Consider the following 26,951-nt stretch of genomic DNA (forward strand, 5'->3'; position numbering starts at 1 on the left):
CAGACCCCTTGACTTTTTCTACATTTTCTTACATTACAGCCCTATTCTAAAATATATATTTTTAATATTTCAATGTACACACAATACCCCATGATGACAAAGTGAAAACAGGTTTTCAGAAATGTTTGCAAATTTATTCAAAGTAAAAAACAGTAATAACTTATTTACATAACTATTCAGACCCTTTGCTATGAGACTCGAAATTGAAATCAGGTGCATCCTGTTGTCACGCCCTGACCTGAGTATTCTTTGTTTTCTTTACATATTCTGGTTAGGTCAGGGTGTGACGAGGGTGGTATGTGTGTTTTTGTCTCATCTAGGGTTTTTTACTGTCTAGGGGTTTTGTAGATTTATGGGTTGTTTTCCATCTAGGTGTTTATGTAGGTCTATGGTTGCCTAGATTGGTTCTCCATTAGAGGCAGGTGTTTATCGTTGTCTCTGATTGGGAACCATATTTAGGCAGCCAACTTCTTGGGTATTTCATGGGTTATTGTCTATGTGATGTTGCATGTTTGCACTCAGTTTTGATAGCGGTCACGTTCGTCTTGTTATTTTGTTTGTTTGTTTGTTTGTTTAGTGTACTTCGTGTTTTTTTGTCTTTCATTAAAAAGATGTATTCACATCACGCTGCGCTTTGGTCTCCTCCATACGACAATCGTGACACCTGTTTCCACTGATCATCCTTTTTACAACTTGATTGGAATCCACCTGTAGTAAATTTAATTGATTAGACATCATTTGGAAAGGCACATACCTGTCTATATACACAGTTGACAGTGCATGTCAGAGAAAAAACCAAGCCACGAGATTGAAGGAATTATCTGTAGAGCTCAGAGAAAGGATTGTGTCAAGGCACAGATCTGGGGAAGGGTATCAACATATTTCTGCCTGATTGAAGGTGCCCAAGAACACAGTGGCCTTCATCATTCTTAAATGGAAGATGTTTGGAACCACCAAGATTCTTAATAGAGCTGGCCTCCCGCCCAAACTGAGCAGTCAGGGGAAAGGGGCCTTTGTCAGAGAGGTGACCAAGAACCCAATGGTCACTCTGATAGCGCTCTTCAGCTTCTCTGTGGAGATTGGAGAATCTTCCAGAAGGACAACCATCTCTGCAGCACTCAACCAATTAGGCCTTTAAGGTAGAGTGACCAGACGGAAGCCACTCCTCAGTAAAAGGCACATGACAGGCCGCTTGGAGTTTGTGAAAAGGCACCTAAAGACTCTCAGACCATGTGAAACAAGTTTCTCTGGTCTGATGAAACCAATATTGAACTCTTTTGCCTGAATGCCAAGTGTCACTTCTGGAAGAAACCTGGCAACATCCATACAGTGAAGCATGGTGGTGGCAGCATCATGCTGTGAGGAGATTTTTCAGTGACAGGGACTGGGAGACTAGTTAGGAACGAGGGAAATATGAACGAAGCAAAGTACAGAGAGATCCTTAATGAAAACCTGCTCCAGAGCACTGGGCCGAAGGTTCACCTTCCTACAGGACAACGACCCTAAGCACACAGCCAAGACAACGCATGAGTGGCTTCAGGAAAATTCTCTGAAGGTCCTTGAGTGGCCCAGCCAGAGCCCGGACTTGAACCCGATCGAACATCTCTGGAGAGAAAATAGCTGTGCAGTGAAGCTTCCCATCTAAGTAGACAGAGCTTGAGAGGATATGCAGATATTAATGGGAGAAACTCCCCATATACAGGAGTGCCAAGCTTGTAGAGTCTTACCCAAGAAGACTTGAGGCTATAATCTCTGCCAAAGGCTCTTCAACCAAATACATAAGCAAACATTTCTAAAAATTGTTGAGGGGGAAAACACATTTAATACATTTTTGAATAAGGCTGTAATGTGGAAAAAGTGAAGGGATCTGAATACTTCCCGAAAGCACTGTATATACTGTAAACGTTTTCAACTGATACCGGGGGACATTCAGACATGTACGTGTTCATGAGAGCCTCACCTTTCCACAGAGGGATATTAGTTTGTAGCCCAAACTGTTCAGACGCTACAGAAGTAGCAGACAGAATTACGCAGACAGAAGTAAGCAGATTGGCTGTAAGACTCTTGTGGGGGTCGTGCAGCAAAACGGGGAACACCGTGATCATGAAAAGTCTCATCAGAGGAGTAATAGTTTGTTCGGACGCTACAGATGGTTTTTCTGAGAAGACCGAGTATTGGGATGTCTCATGATCTGAACAACACCACTCTAGCTCTGTCACATTTCACAGCAGATGCGGAAGTGCAACATCGGTGGATGCGGGGGATTGAGTTGTATCCAATACAAAAAAACAAACAGATATCTCTAGCTTAGGCCTGATCACCGACAACGATGAGACACTCTATAGGGAGGAGGTCAGAGACCTGGCCGTGTGGTGCCAGGACAACAACCTCTCCCTCAACGTGATCAAGACAAAGGAGATGACTGTGGACTACAGGAAAAGGAGGACCGAGCACTCCCCCATTCTCATCGACGGTGCTGTAGTGTATCAGGTTGAGAGCTTGAAGTTCCTTGGTGTCCACCACCAACAAACTAACATGGTCCAAGCACACCATGACAGTCGTGAAGAGGGCACGACAAAGCCTATTCCCCTTCAGGAGACTGAAAATATTTGGCATGGATCCTCAGATCCTCAAAAGGATCTACAGCTGCACCATCGAGAGCATCCTGACTGGTTGCATCACAGCCTGGTATGGCAACTGCTCGACTTCTGTCCGAAAGGCACTACAGAGGGTAGTGCGTACAGCCAAGCTTCCTGCCACCCAGGACCTCTATACCAGGTGGTGTCAGAGGACTCCAGCCACCCTAATCATAGACTGTTCTCTCTGCTACCGCACAACATGTGGTGCCAGAGTGCCAAGTCTAGGCCCAAAAGGATTCTTAACAGCTTCTACCCCCAAGCTGTTTAATTCTTTGTTACTTTTATTTTCTATTTTTTACTTAACACTTACTTTTCTTAAATCTGAATTGTAAGTTATGGGCTTGTAAGTAAGGATTTCACTGTAAGGTGTTGTATTCGGCGCATTTGACAAATACAATTTGATTTGATTGGATTTGAACTGACACATTTTATATGGATTCTTTTGTTATGCTAATTAGATCAGCAGTATGATCTCTATCATTGAATCTCTTGATCCTCTCCCTGAGAATACCTTGTTAGTTACTTTTGATGTTGAGTCGTTATACACAAATATTCCACACGAGGGCGGTATTGAAGCTATGGAACATTTTCTTCTGCAACGTGACCCTAATGAACTACCTTCCAGTGCCTGCATTATAACATTGGCTGAAATAGTACTCACACATAACTATTTCATGTTTCTAAATGCTTTCTTTATTCAGACGAAGGGTAGTGCTATGGGATCCCCCATGGCTCCTAACTATGCTAATTTGTATGTGGGTTACATAGAGAAACAGTCTATTTTCAATCCTCTCAAAAATGTTTTCTTGCCTAACGTCATTATTTGGAAACGGTATATTGATGATATTTTTGTTCTATGGAGGGGTTATGCAAAACATCTACAGACATTCCATGCTTTTCTTAACTCCTGTTCTGATCATTTGAGATTTACTATGCAATTAGATACACGTCAAATCAGTTTTCTTGATCTTCTGATCTTGTGTGAAGATAATGTTCTATACACGGTTCTTTACAGGAAGCCTACTGATCGTAACAGTTTGTTGAGGGCTGATAGTTGTCACCCACTTCCCTTGAAAAATAGTTTGCCCTACAGCCAATTCTGTCGAATCAAAAGAATTTGCAAAAAACAATCAGATTTTGACAGAAATATTGAGAAAATTCAAAACAAAACGAGACATGACCTTTTTCAAGGTCAGTCTCGTAAAAATACTATTTCTTGTGTTCTAACTACCCGCTATTTAAAGTGTTCTGAACAAATTAAGGGAATTGTTCACAAACATTGGCACAATCTAAAATCTGATGATAGTCTCGGTAATGTGTTTTCAGACCTTCCCTTGGTCGTATTCTCGCTGGGCAGAAATCTCAGAGACCAATTGGTACACTCTGATTTACCACCCCAAGATATTCCTCAACAACGTCTATTTGCGCCCCTACTAGATGGAAATTACAAATGTAATGGCTGTGCTCAATGTAATGGCACTTATAAATGTAGATCCTTCAAACACCCACAAACAGGGAAATCGATCCCAATCAAAGGTGTTATTACGTGCTCCACTAAGGCAGTTATTTATCTTATAACTTGTCCTTGTGGTAAAAATTATGTGGGTAAAACAAAGTGCGAATTAAAAGTACGTATCTCAGAGCATCGTAGCACCATTAGGTGTAAAAACTTTACTTACCCAGTTGCGGCCCACTTCTTGGAGGCAGGCCACTCGATTTCGTCTCTGCATTATATTGGCATCGAGCATGTCACCCTCCCAGGAGAGGGGGTGACCTTGATAATTTATTGTTAAAACGAGAGGCTGCCTGGATCTTTAACTTAAAGACCCTTGCTCCCTTAGGTCTCAACGTAGACTTTGATCTGAAGCCATTCTTGTGATTATTGTGACTTTGCCATTGTAATTGTTTGTAAGCTTGTGTAGTCGAAAATGAATTTATGATCGTATGCTATCCATTTGTTGTTTGTATGCTGTTCTTTGTATGCCATTTTAATATTTGATAATTAACCAATGATATTAGGCCACTCTTGGCCATGATTACAGACACCTGTGTCTTTTGACACTATATAAACGAGTCATCCCGCAGTGTTTGTGATTATACCCTGATGAAGACAGCTTGGCTGTCGAAACGTTGGTAATTACATTTTTGCATCTGAGCTCCTAGAGTGTGCGGCTCTCTTTTATTTTCAAGTTTTCTACTCCGCTAGCCAGCACCTCGCCTAAATAGTTGTGCGTTTCTTTTTCTTCTAGATTATGCTAATTAGATTTATCAAAAGGCACCGAATTGGTGGAATGACCCACCAACTAATGTACAGGCTACAGAGTATTAACAATTGCATCAACAAAGCCAATAGATTTATTCTTAGAGGCACAATTATAGGCATTTAATTCCGAAATTCATTAAATTATTGTTTTCCATACGCATTTCTTCATCTCTGTTTTAGATTACGGCATACAGGTAACATGCTAACACTGACCATTGGAAAGGAGATTTTCTTTAAACCAGCAGTCAGGGAACGCTTAGCTTGTTTCATGGTGCAGTTTGATTACAAATCTATTTAAATAATTAAACTATTCTATGCTTCCAGCACAATAGTATAAAGAAACATTTTATAATATTTTGAACCTGACAAATACCAATACGGTCAAATTGTTGTTTGACATACTGTAGTGCATCATGTCAATGCATCACTTCAACGACAAAAGACTACAAACTGCAAGTGGGCACTTTATTTAAGGTATAAACATGAATGTGAGCTACTGATGGTTTATGATATATCATTTGATTTGATTGACACATAAAAAGGCACAGAGAAGGAATGCAAAGCCGAATGGTAAAATGACTCCTAACAAATACAATGGATAGGGAACTGCAAGCATGCATGTACTTAACGAGAGCTTGCAGATACCCAGAATTTTTTTAAATTGGTGCTATATAACTGCAATGTATTTATATACTTTTCACTTTGTAATCAAGTACAAATCTTTTCGGGATATATGTTCTACATACCTATCTCAGGGTGTTGATGTCTCCCCTCCACCGGCACACTGACTGTCCTTCGGAGCAGCTTGGTGCGCTCACTGCGCTGAGACCCTGAGCGACGCTCACGCATTAGTAAAGGGTGAACCTATGGTCGGAACAGAGGGTCAGAGAGGTCAAAGTAAATTGTTCAGATTGTACCTTGGTCACTCCACGCCCGTTCATCCCTCCTACTAGCACCTTCCCTACATACTGTAGAAATCACTGGTGTTGGGCACTAAAGTCTCACTTCTTTAGCTGTTGTCCTGCAATAAAAAAGTGATTGTACAGGATCTTAAATAATTTAATTTATGTTAAATGGATAATTTCATTTACGCTAAATGATCATATCAAACCAGAGCATATACTGTATAAGAAAAAGTTAGTTGTGTAACACTGCTACATGTTTTTATTATTTTATTTATGTCCATTTCATGGTGTAAAATGTTCAGTTACCTTCATATGACTTAATATATATACAGCATTTAACATAATAAAGCTCAAAGCTGAAAACCTCCCCTTCTGAAATCTAAACCTTTGAGAGTTGACTGTCTCAAGGACCAAGGGCATTTTCCACCCACACTTAAAGTAAAGGCTAGGACAACACATTCCCAATGTGGTTTCCAGAGGTGAAAGGTCAAGTTCCTTTTGAACACGCAAAGCCTTACCCAGAAGCACTTTGTCTCTGTGTGACACAAATAGTTAACAAAGTGAATAGAAGGTTGGGGTTAAAGCTACATTCAGGGATTTAATAAAACAAACTGCCATGTGTATCGGTATACAGCCTTTAGGATGGGGAGAGGGAAATGTAACCCTTCTCAAATTCATAGACAGCACAAACTCTTGACAGTCTGTGACATCCACATGATCGTTTAACACATTTAGAAAATGTACATTGTTCATGTTTTTGCTGCTTTTAAACAATAGAACCGTATGTCATTGTATACCTTATGTGGGTTATTATATGGAAAGAAGGTTGTGCTAAGCTCATGATGCATTTATAAGTAATATTCTTTAGGAATCAATCTGTAAATAAATATCCATTCATTTAAATGACCATTGAACAGATTTCCAAAATCCAGACCACAGCTTTAAAGTAATTCATTGTATTACTAACCATCAGTCTTGTGTCAATTTCATCATGAAATCGTGACAGCGGAGGCAACTCAAGTCTCTTTAGCAACTATGTACACTTCAGAGATACAAATATCCCTTTAATATCAGTACTACTGACCTTGTATCTGAAAATATGAATTTATCATATACTGTAATTTACTGCGACCTTCAAAACCATGCAGCACATACTGTATTAAATGTCATATTTCATTTGTGAGCCGTTCTTATGTCCCCTATCCTCTCTATAAACACTAGTAGCTTTGTTGATCCTGTAACTTTGAAACTGTGACATTTTCCCAGATATTGCATTGAGTTCATATATTACATCTGACATATTGCAGGGAGATCATTTTACTATACATAGTTGTTTGACATCATGAAATACCACAGAGAGAAAAGTAGATGGTTCAGCACAACCTCAATGAACTTGAAGAGCTATTGTACATTATGTTTAGTGGGTTCTGCTGTTAGCTGGGGCAAAGAGACCTTGGCTAAGGGACAGTGAAAGGACAAGCGAGTGGTCTGAAATACCTTCTCTCACAGGAATTTCCCCAGACAGGTGACGTGAGCCACCAGTGACATTGACATTGGAATACTGTGTCATAGTAACTAGCAGAAAACAACACAAAAAAAAAGTGTAGCAATGGTAACGTTAGCAATGACACATTTTCATCCCAATTGACTTATAAGATCTATTAAGTTGAATCTAAGTTAAATAGCTTTTTTCCTTTATTCACTGGTATAGTATTGCACAGATATTTCAAATGCACTACCCCAGTACGTGCAGCGACTAAAACATATTGGGGATGTTTTGTATGACTATAATTAATAATGAACTATAATCAATGTTTGTGCTATGTACTCAGATCAATAGATTCATGTCATCCCCCACCCCATCCACACTAAAGGAAGAGGGATTCCTCTCATTTTCATAGTAAACCCTAACCCTAAAACAATGATTACAATCATATAAGTTTAAATTTACAACAACAAAAAAGTGTCTCCTGGACACTCTTTGGAGGACTGGGGGGGGTCTTTGCAAGACTACTGTACTTTAAACAGTACAATACCTCATTGTATTGTTGAATAATGTCTCCCTCCAGTGGCTAGTTTTGGGACATCAGCTCTCACATGTGGACAGCCCCGTGTTGTATTATTAAGCTGCGTCTGCCCAGAGCGGAAATGTATTTATTTTTTCAATTAGTAACTTTTTTGATTAATTACTTCAATCCACAAATTTGTCCACTTCCACTGTCCTAATCGGAACTAATAAAACACTGATATATTGCATTGCATCATCAATGCTTTAGCTTGTACTAATTTCATCAGTCTGTATATGTATGAGATGTAAAATAGGAGTATTCAAATGGGGGGAAAGATAATACAAAAACAAATTTAAAAAATGGTATAATACAATAACATGCTTGCTGTTCTTTACAACAACAATTCCTTAAATATGTTCATATCCACTTGATGAGACACCGCTTATTAACTAAATAATTCAATAACCCCCACTTGGACCTAATGGAAACGTATAGAATTTAATAGAAATATAATTGAATAATTAAACAGAGCTAGGGATCTGATGTGGATCTCTATGGCTGTGTTTACCCAGGCAGCCCAATTCTGATATTTGTTTCACTAATTGGTATTTTGGTCAATCAGATCAGCTCTAAATGAGCTCTGATGTGAAAAGATTTGATACCTTGTTTCTCACCCCTGTCCCTCAATCCTAGACTGAAAAAGACCTAGGTATTCTGGTGTATGGACTCTCTCTAGTAGCGTTATCTTTTAAACACATCACCTTTAATAGGTAACAGAATAAAGTAGGACCTAGTCTGGATACTCAAATGATCTATATAAAACAAACTGTACCTTTATTGGTTAGGGACAACACTCCGATCCAAACAGGGGTTAGGTGCACCATACCCATATAGGTAAATACTTCAGAGCTCAATGTGGACTTTCTAGTCTAGTCAATCAAATAGATTCACTGACCAATTAAGAGCTTGGGAGAAATGAAAATCAGCAGGACTGTGGTTGTGTTCCATGTCCTGCATGTGCTTGTCTCTTGTGAACAAGATGGAGGTATTCATCCTACCTCCTCCTGGTCAAACATGTAGCGCTGACTCCCAGTTCTCATCGAGCGACATGGGTTCCAACCCGGGGGATCATAAGCCAGGCCATTGGAAGGGGTCTGGGGCCGCGAGGACAAGGGGGAGGTACAAATTCCATCTAAGAATGAGATAAGAGGAATTTGTTAATTGAAACATTTTAACAAAAACTGGGATCAATAGCACAATTAACAGTGGTAGAGTGGCAGTGGCAGAAAAACAAAACAATTATTTTCTCCAGGAGGTAGCAGCAGAGTTTGCCGTAAATAGAGTTGGCAATCAGGGTTACGGATTGTCCTAAAAATAAAATAGACCTATCCTCAATTCAGAAACTTCCATGAGATAGAAAGACAGTGGTGTCTTTTGACAAAGAAAGAGAGAGACCTCTATGCTATATCTATGTGCTGCCTCACGATAGAGAAACTGGCTCCTGAACCAATGGGCTTTTCTGGATTGGACAAGGCTCACCAAAAGTATTTAATTGATTATAAACTGGGTGGTTCAAGCCCTGAATGCTGATTGGTTGAAGGCTGTGGTATACAGTGCATTCAGAAAGAATTCAGACCCCTTCCCTTTTTCCACATTTTGTTACATTACAGCCTAATTCTTAATTGATTAAATACTTTTACTCATCAATCTACACACAATACCACATAATAACAAAGCAAAACCTTATTTTTCTTTTTTTTCCAGTAAAATGTAATATATATATATATATATCTTATTTACATAAGTATTCAGACCCTTTGCTAAAAGACTCGAAATTGAGCTCTGGTGCATCCTGTTTTCATTTATCATCCCTGAGATGTTGCTACAACTTGATTTGAGTCCACCTGTGGTAAATTACATTGATTGGACATGATTTGGAAAGGCACACACCTGTCTATATAAGATCCCACAGTTCACAATGCATGTCAGAGCAAAAACCAAGTCATGAGGTCGAAGGAATTGCCCGTAGAGCTCCGAGGCAGGATTGTGTTGAGGGACAGATCTGGGCAAGGGTACCAAAACATTTATGCAGCATTGAAGGTCCCCAAGAACACAATGGCCTCCATCATTCTTAGGTGGAAGAAGTTTGCAACCACCAAGACTCTTCCTAGAGCTGGCCGCTCAGTCAAACTGAGCAATCGGCGGAGAAGGTCCTTGGTCAGGGAGGTGACCAAGAACCCGATGGTCACTCTGACAGAGATCCAGAGTTCCTCTGTGTACAGCAGATGTGAGAACTTTCCAGAAGGACAACCATCTCTGCAGCACTCCACCAATCAGGCCTTTATGGCAGAGTGGCCAGACGGAAGCCACTCCTTAGTAAAAGGCACATGACAGCCCACTTGGAGTTTGTGAAAAGGCACCCAAAAGACCATGAGAAACAAGATTATCTGGTATGATGAAACCAAGAATGAACTTTTTGGCCTGAATGCCAAGCCTCACGTCTGGAGGAGACCTGGCACCATCCCTATGGTGAAGCGTGGTGTTGGCAGCATCATGCCGTGGGGATGTTTTTCAGCGGCAGGGATTGGGAGACAAGTCAGGATCGAGGGATGGATGTAAGTAAAGTAAAGTAAAGTAAAGTAAAGTACTGAGAGATCCTTGATGAAAACCTGCTCCAGAACGCTCAGGACCTCAGACTGGGTCAAAGGTTCACCTTCCAACAGGACAATGACCCTACAGTGGTTATTCCTGTAAAAGTTGCGTCATACAGCAGCACACTGCCGCAGAATTCGAAGGCACGTTATTTTAGTGTCAGCCAATTGTTGTCATTAATGCTAGCTGGTGCTAGTTTGACCGCCAGAGGGCATCTTTGAGAAGCATTTGACAGTCTTTAATATTGGCTGTACTAGACAATTTAAAACCTTTTTTTGTAAGAACATAGTATATGGGAATGATTTTAAGAAATTTAGATTAATTAATTTGATTAATATTATAGTGTTTCTATTACAAGAAAAACTAAACCCTCAGGGTTTCCGTTAGGAAAATATGACGCTGTACAACATGACCGGTCGGGAGTAGGCTACAGTACTAAGAGCAAAATAATCCAAACCTTCCCACACCCTAATTGTAGTTTAACCAATACCCAAACGGAGATTCAGTGAAAATAAAAATCTAATTGATTTATCAAGACCAGTCCACATGCTTGTCTAAGAGCAGCCCGAAACGGTGTTGAAATAGTTGACCACATGTGGGTAGGCTATTGCTTCAATCTTCAATATGCTTTAAATGCCACAATGTCACAAATAATTTAACACACACAATTCTTAAAACTCTGAGAAGGGTTATAGGAGGTGATCCATGATATTCCATGCGTATAACTTTTGTATGATGCCTTTAGTGAGAGGTCTCGTGCTTTAATATTTAATCATTTCTGCCCTCTGAATTCATATTCATTATATAAATAGGCCCATGTGCACCTCGATATTGGGGGTGCGCCATGCGGCGTGCCTAACGGGGAAAGAGGGTGCACCATGCGGCCGTGCCTAATGGGGAAAAGGGGCGCACCCCAGGCGACATGGAGATGCGGGGATCCGAGCTTGGGTGAGAGCTGAAGTCACCTTCCCGACCCTCCCTTCCCAGAACCTTGCGCCAAGGGAAGGGAGAAGCGGAGGGAGTGGGCCCCCTACCCTACCCAGTTCTCAGAGAGTTTACTGTTTACCCATGCTTCATTGGTTTGTTTCGATTGATGGCCCTCTGATCTGCACTTGTTAGATGGCCCTCCTACCTACAACCATTTTCTACGGTTATATATGTGTTCCCTTTCTTGTAGTGTATCTGGTTGCCCATTTTAATATTTTCCTGGGCTTAGAGATCAAGTCAATCCTTCATCAGATGAACCGCAACATTGCGGCTAAAGCGATTTAATTCATGAATGCATTTGAACATTTTTAATATTGTGAGAATTAACATTACAGTTACACCAACTGGTAGTCTAATCACACAATTGAACAAAATGGTAAGAGAACTGGTGAAGAATGTTACCTCTCTACACACACATTTCTTTACCGGAATCTCTAAATGAAAATACTGGCAGATCCATAAAATGTCCTTGTACAGTAGGAGATCTAATTAAATGTAGAGGATTCTAAATGAATATCTACGGGTCTTTTATACAATTATAATGCAGGTTTAATAAAAAAAATGTTTAAATATGTTTATGTTTATTAATTAAGAAGTCTTGCTTGTCTCAGAGCAGCGCGAAAAAGTGCTGAAATAGTTGACCACACGTGGGTAGACTATTGCTTGTTGGGGGGATCCCCATCACAGCCAAATGTGACACAGCCTGGATTCAAACCAGGGACTGTAGTGATGCCTTGCACTGAGATGCAGTGCCTTAGACCGCTGCGCCACTCGGGAGCCATAAGCAATATATATATATATATTTTTTCTTTCTTCAGAACATTAACCATGTGTTAATTCTCTTGTTTATTACTGTTCTCTAGTTTCGACCCAATGATTAATCTGACAAACAAAGACCTTTGGGCCCTGCAGGCGCAGATCAAAGCTGGCGAGAGTATATTAATCATTATTTTATTAACGAAATCATGAAGATCTTGATGAAGAAGCCTAATTTGCCTCGAGATTCATCCCAGTTGGTATTCTGTGGAACCATGTATTTTTTTCGGTGTGGCCTGTTGTCCAGACCTTTGTCCACTGATCTCCACGGATGGTTGTCGGCATGGTTGTATGCTCTGCAAAAACACATTCATGTTTTTAGTACACAATTATTGATTTTATTACACAGTATGCCTACACATTGATAGGCTATAAACATGTTTTTAAAAGAAAATGCACTGAAACCAAAATACCTTTACTTTTCTAAAATAATCATTACATGTTTGCCTGGCATGGATTGTGACTCCATCTCGTTCCTCGTCCTCTTCATCTCCGCCAATGCCGCATTACTTTTCACCAATAATTACATTTAGAGGATTGGAGGATTCTAAATTACTATCTAAGGGGCATTTTTCATTAGAGCAAATCTGATCTGTCAGAATATCTAAGGGGCGGCAGGTAGCCTAGTTATATAATTAATATGCAGGGTTAATAATAATAATAATAATAGCTTTGTTTAAAAAAAAACTATATTTTGGAGATTATTTCGTTTCAAATAACCAAAAGTGAACGATTTTAATCTGAATAAAGGAAAAATGCCCATTCTTGAACATGGGTTGAGACATTCTTACTAATTTGAAAATAAAGTCAGTTTGTTATTTAGAATGATTGAGGGAGAGAAACCAAAAGCCCACTGTGCCTATTTTGGGGAAAATCATCAGTCCACATGTCAAGTGAAATTCCCCCATTGTATTTACCCAAGTTCTCTCTTATCTCCAGGACCACCAACAGTTTTTGTTGTTGTTGCCTGATGCAGGACATTTAAGTTCAGACTACTGATAGATCAGCGTTCTAACTCCCCCTTGTGATAGTGTGGTGCAATGACTGATTGCCACCATCTACCACAAACAGTTGCAGTATAAGCTCGTAACTTTTAATTGAGGAACCACGGTAAGCACACAGCCAAGACAACGCAGGAGTGGCTTCAGGACAAGTCTCTGAATGTCCTTGAGTGGATCAGCCAGAGTCCGGACATGAACCTGATCAAACATCTTTGAATGAATGGGAGAAACTCCCCAAATACAGCCAAGCTTGTAGCGTCATGCCCAAGAACACTTGAGGCTGTAATCACTGCCAAAGGTGCTTCAACAAAGTACTGAGTAAAGGGTCTGAATACTTATGTAAATATATGTATATTTCTTATTTAAAAAATCTCAACACCTCTTGTTGCTTTGTCATTATGGGGTAGTGTGTGTAGATTTATGAGGGAAAAACATATTTTAGTTTAATACATTTTAGAGTAAGGCTTTAAAGTAACAAAATGTGGAAAAAGTCAAGGGGTCTGAATACTTTCACAATGCGCTGTATCAGACCATATACCACTGATATGACAATTGTTTTTACTGCTCTAATTACACCGATAACCAGTTTATAATAGCAAGAAGGCACCTTGTGTGTTTGTGGTATATTGCTACAAGAACTGTATGCAGCACTTAGCGTAAAGTTGTGCATAAGAACAGCCCTTAGCCCTGGTATATTGGCCATACCCATACCCCTTCATTCCTTATTGCTTAAATATTCGGAACAAAAATATAAACGCAACATGTAAAGTGTAAAGTTTCATGAGCTGAAATAAAAGATCCCAGAAATGTTCCATACGCACAAAAAGTGCTGCATAGCCTAGTGGCTAGAGCGTTGGACTAGTAACGAAAGGTTGCAAGTTCAAATCCCCAAGCTGACAAGGTACAAATCTGTTGTTCTGCCCCTGAGCAAGGCAGTTAACTCACTGTTCCTAGGCCGTCATTGAAAATAAGGATTTGTTGTTAACTGACTTGCATAGTAAAATAAAAATTTCTAGCAAGTTTTGTGCACAGATTTGTTTACATCCCTGTTAATGAGCATTTCTCCCTAGCCAAGATAAACCATCCACCTGACAGGTGTGGCATATCAATAAGCTGATTAAACAGCATGATCATTACACAGGTGCAACTTGTGATGGGGACTATAAAAGGACACTCTAAAATGCGCAGCTTTGTCACACAACACATTGCCACAAATTGTGTTTTGAGGGAGCGTGCAATTGGCATACTGACTGCAGGAATGTCCACCAGAGCTTTTGCCAGAGATTTGAATGAATGTTAATTTATTTCCCAAAAGCCCCCTCCAACATAATTTTAAAGAATTTGAGTCTGCAGACCACGTGAAACCCCGCCAGCCAAGGACCTCAACATCCAGCTTCTTCACCGACGAGATTGTCGGAGACCAGCCACCCAGACAGCTGATGAAACTGGGCTTGCACAACAAAATAATTTCTGCACAAACTGTCAGAAACCGTCTCAGGGAAGCTCATCTGCGTGCTCAACGTCCTCACCAGGGTCTTGACATGACTGCAGTTTGGCATCGTAACTGACTTCAGGGGGAAAATAATCACTTTGGATGGCCACTGGCACGCTGGAGAAGTGTGCTCTTCATGGATGAATCCCGGTTTCAACAGTGCCCGGCAGATGGCAGACAGTGTGTATGGTGTTGTGTGGGAAAGCGGTTTGTTGATGTCAACATTGTGAACAGAGTGCCCTATGGTGGCAGTGGGGTTATGGCATGGGAAGGCATAAGTTACAGACAACGAACATAATTGCGTTTTATCAATGGCAATTTGAATGCACAAAGATACCTTAACGAGATCCTGAGGCCGATTGTCATGCCATTCATCTGCCACCATAACCTCATGTTTCAGCATATTAATGCATTGCTCCATGTCGCAATTCCTGGAAACTGAAAATGTCCCAGTTCTTCTATGGCCTGCATACTCACCAGACATGTCACCCATTGAGCATGTTTGGGATGCTCTGGATCAATGTGTACAACAGCATGTTACAGTTCCCGCCAATAACCAGCAGCTTTGAACAGCCATTGTTGCATGATGCGTTTATATTTTTGTTCAGTGCATATAATAAGTTGAAAAGCAGTATTCCTCACATACCAATTTGTAAAAAGGCTAAATAGTGCACCTTTAATGTTAACCAATAGGCCTGTATGCACCTGAGCAGTGTGATGCTCGCGACATATCACATGGGCTTATGCCCAAATCTAGGAGACAGGGATGCACAAAGAAACTAACATTAACATTAATATAACATTAATAAAACAGACATACTCCTGCATATTGTACTTGGCAATATAGCAAACCTAATGATTTTTTATGGAAAGGTATGTGACATTTCATTTTAGTTTTAATTCTCCGTTGGTTGAATGACAATGATAAAAATAGAATAGAGAACCATTTCTATAATTTGCCCATGCATTCATTGTGCTGGGAGGACAGCCAAGCAACACAATTATTAGCCTCCTACTTGGAGGAAGGTGATTTACATTCCTAGTTCAACGAGAATGCAATACTGTATACAATTTGACTGTGTGTTATAATTTGTGCACTGTTAAAGTTGCACCTCCAGGAATAGAGAGAGAGTGCACAGGAAGCAAAAATTCAGCTCTAGCGATGTCACTTCCGCAACACCCACTCCCTCACTCTCTCTAACTCACACACACACACAAACGCCCCCAGCTCATCGCCATGGCAACTGAGTAAAGAATAGACCGTAAGGGACTGCTGGAGGGACAGATGATCTGCAAAGGATAGAGCGAGAGATTCCAAGCAGAATGGAAAGAAAAATGGAAAGAGGAAAATGCGTTAGGAGGATAGGACTAGCGTTCCACATGAGAAGAAGAGAAGAGAACATCTGATAGAACTAGCTACCTAAAGGGGAAATGGAGGTTTGTGAATCATTGACAATGCAGTGGAAAAGGTGGAAGAGAGATATAGTAGGGGTAGGAAATGAAGGAAAGGAAGGCACTATTTTTTTAAGAGAAGCCCACACTTTTTCTCCATGGTAACCCTGACACACGAGAAATAGTGACTAGTCTCCTCCCATTCTTGTCCTCTATAGTCTTTAAATGTACAATTTCACATGCACTATGTAGGAGGCCTTCCAGATCCAAAAAGTAGGAAGTAGATATTCCACCACTGTAGTTTTGTGTGGGCTTTTGATAACCTTGACCACTACACACAGGAAACGTTGGTCTGCTTCATAGTGACAATCATATTTTCACCTTATGGCTCACCCCTCCCCCTCTCTCTCTTACCCATCTGTCCCTATTTCCTTCCCTTTCCTCCCCTTCGCTCCCTGTATTTCACTGTCTCCCACACTCTCTATTTTCTCTGTCATGCAATGAGAATGCTGCCTGAGCCAGTATGACCTGAATTGAACAAGTTTACAGTGCATCCTTCTCTCTACCTTTCCTTTAAGTCTGTGTTTCTTAATACATTCAATACAGGGGCGTGCACAATTTCATTATACCGCAGCACTTAACATACCTGATTCAACTAAAGGTCAAATAAAAATGTACACACCGTGAGGTTCCCACAGGAATGGATTGAGAAAGCAAAGAGAGGAAATGATGCTCTGTCAAAAGCATTAAAACCAGGCAATAGACAACCTTTTTTAAGTGAGAAAAACTGCTTTAAGTAATCACTGATCTAATACGGTTGTATACGTGTATGCAAGGGTTCCATTGCTAAACTCTCATCTATTCAGTCATAACATATCGATTACTTCAAGGACAAATTTAGAAAGAGACAATTGTAAAGTAGCAGAATGGGTTGCACTGTATTCATAGGCCAGTAGGAGATACTACCTTTGGGCACACACACAATTCTCAGGGAATTTGGTAACACCAAATTAAGTTGCTTTTATACATGTGTAGTAACACTGTAATTACACTAGTAACAACATATTAACATTTTGTTACTTAGGTAAATTGCATAGCAATATATTGAGTAATTGCACAAGAGGAATAGGGACCGTTCCTTATTCCACTTTTGTGACAACCGAAACTGCTCAACTCCATTACTATCCAGATGAGGAACTATTAAGGAACACTGTTGTACAATGTTGTTACTGTAGTAGCTTCAGCATTGTATTTAGGGTAACTTAATATAAAGTGTTATCAAGAAGTCAGATTCCAATACACACTTTTGAATGCGTGTATCTATCTGTATGTCGAGTCTGTCATTTCAGCACCATTCCGCTGTCCTTAAGTGCTGCCCAGTGTCTACGGAATTCAAACCATTTCAGCACCACAGTGATGTCCTTAAGTGCTGCCCAGTGTCTAGGGAGTTTGAACTGTTTCAGCACCACAGCACTGTTCACACTGCTCTCACAGACTCACACCCACACCTGAGAATAATTGATCTAGTTCAAATAACGACCATGGTCAAATCCACTACTAACGCTAATTGGGTATGATGTAGAAGTCCTCCTTTACAGTCATCAATGGAAATTTATGCCAAAAAAGTCTTCATGTTCAATCTTAAACAGATCAACCGACCAAGGCTGGAATTCAAATCAAATTGTATTTGTCAAATGCGCCGAATACAACAGTGAAATGCTTACTTACAAGCACTTTAACTAACAATGCAGTTAAAAATACCAAAAATAAAAAATAAAAAATAAAAGTAACAAATAATTAAAGAGCAGCAGTAAAATAACAATAGCGAGGCAATATACAGGGGGTACCGGTACAGAGTCAATGTTCGGGGGCACTGGTTAGTCGAGGTAATTGAGGTAATATGTACACGTAGGTAGAGTTATCAAAGTGACTATGCATAGATAATAACAGAGAGTAGCAGCGCATAAAAGAGGGGGGCAATGTAAATAATCTAGGTAGCCATTTGATTAGATGTTCAGGAGTCTTATGGCTTGAGGGTAGAAGCTGTTTAGAAGCCTCTTGGACCTAGACTTGGCGCTCCGGTACTGCTTACCGTGCAGTAGCAGAGAGATCAGTCTATGACTGAGGTGGCTGGGGTCTTTGACAATTTTTAGGTCCTAGATGGCAGAAAGCTTGGCCCCCGTGATGTACTGGGCCATACGCACTACCCTCTGTAGTGCCTTACGGTCGGAGGCCAAGCAGTTGCCATACCAGGCAGTGATGTAACCCATCAGGTTGCTCTCGATGGTGCAGCTGTAGAACCTTTTGAGGATCTGAGGACCAATGCCAAATCTTTTCAGTCTCCTGAGGTGGAATAGGTTTTGTTGTGCTCTCTTCACGACTGAAATAAAAGCCATGTTACAACATATGTGTTGTTTGCTTTATAACCTGTTAGTTCATATGCCTTGCAACCTTTATATAAAGGCCTAAGGCCGAGACAATAAGAAATTCAATCACACCTTTGTTTCATCACAATACCGAAGAGCGACCTCTGTCCGGTGTAGTCCACAAAGATATTGCATGTAAAAAACTGTTACATGACCAACAGAATGATTTAATGTTTCTGACATTTTTGGACTACTTAACAATTTAGAACTACGGAGACTTACTGCAAGTCAAAAAGAAAACAGGAGCAGCATCCACTATTCCACCACCATTTCAACTTCAACATTTCAACATCATCAAATCACCTCTGCTAAGTCTAAAACAGTGAAAACTAAAAGATACCAAAAACAATTTAGGCTAAATATGATGTGGCTGTCCATGGTTCTGATGTGTGTGTGTGTGTGTTCGTTTGTGCAAAGTAGAAAAACATGTTGACTAACCCTACTTGTAGAGAAATTCTCTCTTTCATGTTTGCCACGCCCTGATCTGTTTCACCTGTCTTGTGCTTGTCTCCACCCCCCACCTGGTGTCTCCTATTTTTCCCCATTATCCCTTGTGTATTTATACCTGTGTTTTCTCTTTGTCTGTTGCCAGTTTGTCTTGTCAGGTCTTACCAGTGTGTTTTCCTGTTTTCCTGTTTCTCAAGTTTTTGCGTCCCTATTGAGTCCCCATTGAGCTGTGAATGTGCTATCAACCAGCTTACGCTTTCTACGTATTCCCCAAGGTGTCTACAGCATTGTGACGTAGTTTTACGCATTTATGTTGAATAATAGCCGTAGGTGGTCACCTGATGACTCCCAGGGTGACTCTCGCGTAAAATACAGAGGTAGCCATTCCTCCAATCGGTCCTACTGAAAAACTAATATTATGGAATAGATATTAGAAAAACACCTCTCAGCCAAACATGAAGAACAAACTGAGCTATTTCGCCTACAAAAATAATATTTTGGGAAAAAATGAACTTTGGCTATCTACCTGAGAGTCTCGTGAGTGAAAACATCCGAAACTCATCAAAGGTAAACGATTTAATTTGATTGCTTTTCTGATTTCCGTGACCAAGTTACCTGCTGCTAGCTGGACAAAATGCTATGCTAGGCTATCGATAAACTTACACTAATGCTTGTCTAGCTTTGGCTGTAAAGCATATTTAGAAAATCTGAGATGACAGGGTGATTAACAAAAGGCTAAGCTGTGTCTCAATATATGTCATTTGTGATTTTCATGAATAGGAATATTTTCTAGGGATATTTATGTCCGTTGCGTTATGCTAATTAGTTTCAGGCGATGATTACGCTCCCGCATGCGGGATGGGGAGTCAGTAGAGGTTTTAACCTGCGAGTGTCGGGTAACCACAGTGAGTCCGTACAGTTTCTACCAATTGAATTGAACAATGTTGTTGAGCTGTAGTCAATGACTTGGGTGACTGAAGTCTCCAGACAATTTTATGGGCTTTCCTCTTACATCTCCTATTATATAGGTCCTGGGGACCTGTTTGGCCCGCCTTTTCCGGTAGTCCACGATCAGCTCCTTTGTCTTGCTCACATTGAGGGAGAGGTTATTGTCCTGGCACCACACTGCAGGTTCTCTGACGTCCTCCCTATAGCGTGTCTCATCGTTGTCGGTGATCAGGCCTACCACTGTTGTGTTGTCAGAAAATGTAATAATAGTGTTGGAGTCGTGTTTGGCCACGCAGTCATGGGTGAACAGGGAGTACAGGAGGGGACTAAGTACACACCCCTGAGGGGCCCCAGTGTTGAGGATCAGAGTGGCAGACGTGTTGTTGCCTACCCTTACCACCTGGGGGCGGCCCGTCAGGAAGTCCAGGATCCAGAGGGAGGTGTTTAGTCCCAGGGTCCTTAGCTTAGTGATGAGCTTCACGAGCACGATGTTGTTGAGCTGTAGTCAATTAACAGCATTCTCGCATAGGTGTTCCTTTTGTCCAGGTGGGAAAGGGCAGTGTGGAGTGCGTTTGAGATTGCGTCATCTGTGGATCTGTTGGGGCGGTATGCAAATTGGAGTGGGTCTAGGGTATCTGGGAGGATTCTGTTGATGTGAGCCATGACCAGCCTTTCAAAGCACTTCATGGCTACTGACATGAGTGCTACGGGGCGGTAATCATTTAGACAGGTTACCTTTGCTTCCTTGGGCACAGGGACTATGGTGGTCTGCTTGAAACATGTAGGTATTACAGACTCTGTCAGGGAGAGGTTGAAAATGTCAGTTGCCAGTTGGTCCGCCCATGCTTTGAGTACACGTCCTGGTAATCCACCTGGCACCGGGGCTTTGTGAATGTTGACCTGTTTAAAGGTCTTGCTCACATCGGCTACCGAGAGCATTTTCACACAGTCATCCAGAACAGCTGGTGTTCTCGTGCATGCTTCAGTGTTGTTTGCCTGGAAGCGAGCATAAAAGACATTTAGCTCATCTGGTAGGCTCGCATCATTGGGTAGCTCACATCTGGCTTTCCCTTTCAAGTCCGTAATAGTTTTCAAGCTCCGTGACGTGCTCTGTGACATGTTGAACTGGTTTGTGTTTGTCTATCTTGATGACATCCTTGTCTTTTCCCGGTTAGCTCAAGAGCACGTTTTAGCTAGTTAGCCACCGGAGGACAACAACACAACAAGATGCAACAATTCAAATTGTTTCTATCCCTGATATATTGTCTGTGATAGGAGTGAAACCAAACAAAAAACGGGCTTCCCTTGACACTTTTTTGGGTGCGTCAGGACCATTCACAGTTGAGCTCGCTCAGTTTAGAGCAACGCTGATTTGCTATTATTTTATACTTTTTTAAATCAAGGCAGGTCAAATGCTCGCTGGCTTCCCATGCATTCAATGCTACGGGTGGTAACAACGTCATACTCTTTATGACCAGAACGAATCAGATACAGAGACAGAGGGCCGCTGTTTTGCTCGCTCGGATGCTTTCTTCAGTGAGATACACTCAGCTTCTTGCGAATTGAAGGAAAATTATGAGAGGTAAAAGATCAATTATTTTTGGGGGTACATTTTGTGGGGAAGCCTTGCTTCCCTTGGCATCGATGAATACATGCCACTGCCCAAGACCAATGGCCAGGGCACTTGAATCAGGTTTTATTGGGCAGCCGAACCACAGACCACTTAATTGTGACCACTTAGTTGTTAATGAATTCAGGGAGTTTAAATCAGAAGGCTATCTGTTATCTTTGGGGGTGGCAGGTAGCCTAGTGGTTAGAGCATTGGGCCAGTAACCGAAAGGTTGAATCCTCAAGCTGCCCCTGAACAAGGCAGTTAACCCACTCTTCCTAGGCCGTCATTGTAAATAAGAATTTGTTCTTAACTGACTTGCCTAGTTAAATAAATAAAAAATAAATACGTAAAATCTGTAACACATTCGCCTAAAAAGATCTACGTACAGTACATCTGATTGCATCCATTGCTCTACTAACCTCAGCAAAAAAAGGAACATCCATTTTTTAGGACCCTGTCTTTCAAAGATAATTTGTAAAAATCTGAATAACTTCACAGATCTTCATTGTAAAGGGTTTAAACAGTGTTTCCCATGCTTGTTCAATGAACCATAAATAATTAATGAACATGCACCTGTGGAACGGTTGTTAAGACACTAACAGCGTGTTCTAAGCGTGTTCTAAGTTATGAAAACTTAGAACACTAAAGAGGCCTTTATACTGACTCTGAAAAACACCAAAAGAAAGATGCCCAGGGTCCCTGCTCATCTGCGTGAACGTGCCTTAGACATGCTGCAAGTAGGCATGAGGACTGCAGATGTGGCCAGGGCAATTCATTGCAATGTCCGTACTGTGAGACGCCTAAGACAGCCCTACAGGGAGACAGGCCGGACAGCTGATCGTCCTCGCAGTGGCAGATCACGTGGAACAACACCTGCACAGGATCGGTACATCCGAACATCACATCTGCGGGACAGGTACAGGATGGCAACAACAACTGCCCGAGTTACACCAAGAACGCAGAATCCCTCTATCTGTGCTCAGACTGTCCGCAAGGCTGGACTGAGGGCTTGTAGGCCTGTTGTAAGGCAGGTCCTCACTAGACATCACCGGCAACAACGTTGCTTATGGGCACAAACCCACCGTCGCTGGACGAGACAGAACTGGCAAAAAGTGCTCTTTACTGACAAGTCACGATTTTGTTTCACCAGGGGTGATGGTCGGATTCGCGTTTATCGTCGAAGGAATGAGCGTTACACCGAGGCCTGTACTCTGGAGCGGGATCATTTTGGAGGTGGAGGGTCCGTCATGAGCTGGGGGGGGGGGGGGGGGGGGTCACAGCATCATTGGACTGTGCTTGTTGTCATCAAGACAGGAATTTCAGTGTTCTGCCATGGCCAGTGGAGAGCCCGGATCTCAATCCCATTGTGCACGTCTGGGACCTGTTGAATCGGAGGGTGAGGGCTAGGGCTATTCCCCCCAGAAATGTCTGCGAACTTGCAGGTGCCTTGGTGGAAGAGTGGGGTAACATCTCACAGCAAGAACTGGCAAATCTGGTGCAGTCCATGAGGAGGAGATGCACTGCAGTACTTAATGCAGCTGGTGGCCACACCAGATACTGACTGTTACTTTTGTTGAATGTTTTTTCTGTCCATACAAATATTTACACATGTTAAGTTTGCTGAAAATAAACGCAGTTGACAGTGAGAGGATGTTTACATGACTGCTTTGCAGAGGTGAAAGTAGGGTGGAACAGACGGACATAGGGTACTGTTTAAAAGGAGTGATCTGACATACTCAAAAAAGGTTATAAGAAAGTGGCCAGATTTGCAACAGGAAAGAGCTTGTGTGAAACAATAGAAGGCCATGACAAAAGCAACTCAACACTATGGAATTTGTTTTATTTAATTTCACCTTTATTAAACCAGAATGTTTCAATGTTTCACCTCTTTCCGATGGGTTGCATATTTGATCCATTCAAAACAACTTTAGTGCATAAAAACATAAATATAAATAAATACCCACCACCATAGTAAATACATGTAGGCCTTGTCATCCTGACCTGAAAAACTATGTCTTTAGCCTTATTTGAATATTTCTTAATACAGTATGTCACATAGTGGTTTACAATGTGATATCGAATCTCTATTGGAATCCAAATTGCAGGAAGATATCCAGCACTTCTACATTACCCACATATAGCATTTAGAATACCTGTCATAGTAGGGACGAAAATACAGCATTTGGAGACTACCTACACAGTGTAAACTGTAACAACTATGTCACTAACGGTGGTATAAATCCAACCACAATCCCAAAAGTGTCGATTTAACCCACATTTCTTTAACAATGTGATTTCAACTATCCATGATTTACTGTGTAGTTGGGATGATCTGAGGTTATAAGAACCATGGCTGGTCTGGGTCAAGGAACAGAGGTACAGTGGTACGTTTACTAGTTATAGCCTTATAAAATAAATAAAATACAATAACAAATTATGTGTGAGGAGCATCCAGTGACAAATCTCAACACTCCATATTGCAAGGTGTTCAAAATGTGCTATCAACTGATGCATGCATGTAGATTATATCACCAAAATCAATGTGGCAGACACTAACTAGTCTTTTCTGTTGCTGTTGGCCAGGCGTACTGTAAATCAAAAACATTGCCTTAAAAATAAGATGTAGGCTATGCAGAGCCATGGTTGGATCATCTTGGGTATATCAGCTGTAGTTACATAGACCACAGACCTGTGACAGTCAAACAGGACCCAAACTGGAGGGACGCATTTTATTTTACCCATTTGGATCCCGGGTCGGGTCAGTATTCAGGTTGAGGGACCAGTGAAGACCTCTACTGCATACTTTTTGTATGCAGGATGAATGACTGTGTGAGCTTTGGTGGTAACACTATTTGAAGGTTGTATACATAAGGAATTCACAACACCTTCATGACCAGGCATGACACGTTTGAGTGTTGCAGTATCATTCATAACAACATTCATAACACATTTAATTATTATTATTTTTTTTACCCCTTTTTCTCTCAATTTCGTGGTATCCAATTGGTAGTAGTTACTGTCTTGTCTCATCGCTGCAACTCCCATACAGACTCAGGAGAGGCGAAGGTCGAGAGCCACACGTCCTCCGAAACACAACAAAACCAAGCCGCACTGCTTCTTGACACAACCCACATCCAACCCGGAAGCCAGCCGCACCAATGTGTCGGACGAAACACTGTACACCTAGCGACCTGGTTAGCATGCACTGTGCCCGGCCCGCCACAGGAGTCGCTAGTGCGCGATGAGACAAGGATATCCCTGCGGCCAAACCCTCCCTAACCCGGACGACGCTGGGCCAATTGTACGTCGCCCATGAGCCTCCCAGTCGCGGCCAGCTGCGGCAGGGCCTGGGCTCGAACCCATAATCTCTGGTGGCACAGCCTTAGACCACTGCACCACCCAGGAGGCCCCTCAAAACACATATATCAGTGGAGAGCAGTTTATAAAATAAAAGTCTTAGGGAATATTTTCTACAAAAAAAACAGTCACTGTATCCAACCCCCTGACACACAACAGCTGGGGTCTCAGAGCACTACCCGTGTTGTAGTTAGGGGTTAAATGCTTTTCTCAAGGCCACAATCAATCAAATGCATTTATAAAGCCCTTCTTACATCAGCTGATGTCTCAAAGTGCTGTACAGAAACCCAGCCTAAAACCCCAAACAGCAAGCAATGCAGGTGTAGAAGCACGGTGGCTAGGAAAAACTCCCTAGAAAGGCCAGAACCTAGGACGAAACCTAGAGAGGAACCAGGCTATGAGGGGTGGCCAGTCCTCTTCTGGCTGTTCTGGGTGGAGATTATAACAGAACATGACCAAGATGTTCAAATGGTCATATATGACCAGCAGGGTCAAATAATAGTAATCACAGTGGTTGTCGAGGGTGCAACAGGTCAGCACCTCAGGAGTACAATTTTGTAGCCGATCATTCAGAGTATCAGTGCTGCACAATGGCAGTACTGGATGGCTGGCACCAGACCTGGATTCAAAGAGTAATTTAAATATTTCAAGTATTTGAAAGAAAACAGTAACAATTTGAATGCAGGTCTTGACAGCTCCTTAAGCAGTAAACACCAAGAATCAGATCATTCTTATCACAGTAGGAGGCCATTCCATCTCTTGCTAGAACAAAATATGTACCTGCTGCGTGCTGACGTGGTACAGACGAACCTGCTGTTTCTACATCACAATGCTCGAAAGTGGCTGACAACTTGACATTGAGCAAATCAGAGAGCATGAACCTCCACGTGGGGGAGCCAACAGGTGTGAGAAGAAGCCATTTTTTTCCGGTCTAATCCACCCCCTTTTCATCCGAAATGTTCAAACTAAAACAATAAAGCTGCATAATAGGGCCCTACATATTTTACATCTAGCTAAGGAGTTTTGTGCTTGAAGGATTTTTTTGAATAGGTTTGATTATGTGCCCTAGCTTCTTAGTTAGCTAGCTAGCTAGTTGGCTAAAGCCTTTCTTAACTGAGCAAGGCAGTCACACACACTCCAGATGAAACAAATGGGGTAGTAAATGCAGCACAATACACACAACACTAAATGCTTTATCAAGCTAGCTACCTGGCCACTGTAGCTACTAACATTATAATTCAATCAAAATGGACTGGTTTCCATGAAGCAGATGCCAATAGCTGGCTGCCGAGTGTCAATGCAGTGTCTTTACTTTACCTAGCTAGCACAACAGCTAGCTAGCAAATCATGCTAACCATTTAGCTAAAGTAAACCCACTACTGTGCCCCTACTGTAACTGTTTTACATCCTACAATGCTCAGAGGTTGACCACATACAGTTGAAGTTGGAAGTTTACATACACTAAGGTTGGAGTCATTAAAACTCATTTTTCAATCACTCCACACATTTATTGTTAACAAACTATAGTGTTGGCAAGTCGGTTAGGACATCTACTTTGTGCATGACACAAGTACATTTTCCAACATTTGTTTACTGACAGATTATTTCACTGTTTCACAATTCCAGTGGGTCAGAAGTTTACATGCACTAAATTGACTGTGCCTTTAAACAACTTGGAAAATTCCAGAAAATGATGTCATGGCTTTAGAAGCTTCTGATAGGCAAATTGACATAATTTGAGTCAATTTGAGGTGTAGCTGTGGATGTATTTTAAGGCCTACCTTCAAACACTTTTCTTGACATCTTGGGAAAATCAAAAGAAATCAGCCAAGACCTCATCAAAAAAATTATAGACCTCCACAAGTTTGGTTCATCCTTGGAAGCAATTTCCAAACACCTGAAGGTACCACCAAACAATAGTATGCAAGTATAAACACCATGGGACCACGCAGCCTTCATACAGCTCAGGAAAGAGACGCGTTCTGTCTCCTAGAGATGAACGTAC

At 41.4% G+C, this 26,951-nt stretch overlaps 1 protein-coding gene across 2 annotated transcripts in view; it reads right to left on the minus strand.

Annotated features, from left to right (window-relative positions):
* Positions 1-26,951, minus strand: part of LOC110488218 (ras/Rap GTPase-activating protein SynGAP) — a 110,447-nt gene that overhangs the window by 69,506 nt on the left and 13,990 nt on the right. For both annotated transcript variants that reach the window (XM_021560340.2, XM_021560338.2), the window contains exons 2-3: positions 8,875-9,008; positions 5,649-5,766 (exon numbers count right to left, since the gene is read on the minus strand). In XM_021560340.2, the coding sequence (XP_021416015.2) occupies positions 5,649-5,766; positions 8,875-9,008 (252 nt within the window). The remainder of the gene's footprint in view (positions 1-5,648; positions 5,767-8,874; positions 9,009-26,951) is intronic.

The sequence above is a fragment of the Oncorhynchus mykiss genome, chromosome 32 (genome assembly GCF_013265735.2).
Source record: "Oncorhynchus mykiss isolate Arlee chromosome 32, USDA_OmykA_1.1, whole genome shotgun sequence".
Classification (NCBI taxonomy): domain Eukaryota; kingdom Metazoa; phylum Chordata; class Actinopteri; order Salmoniformes; family Salmonidae; genus Oncorhynchus; species Oncorhynchus mykiss.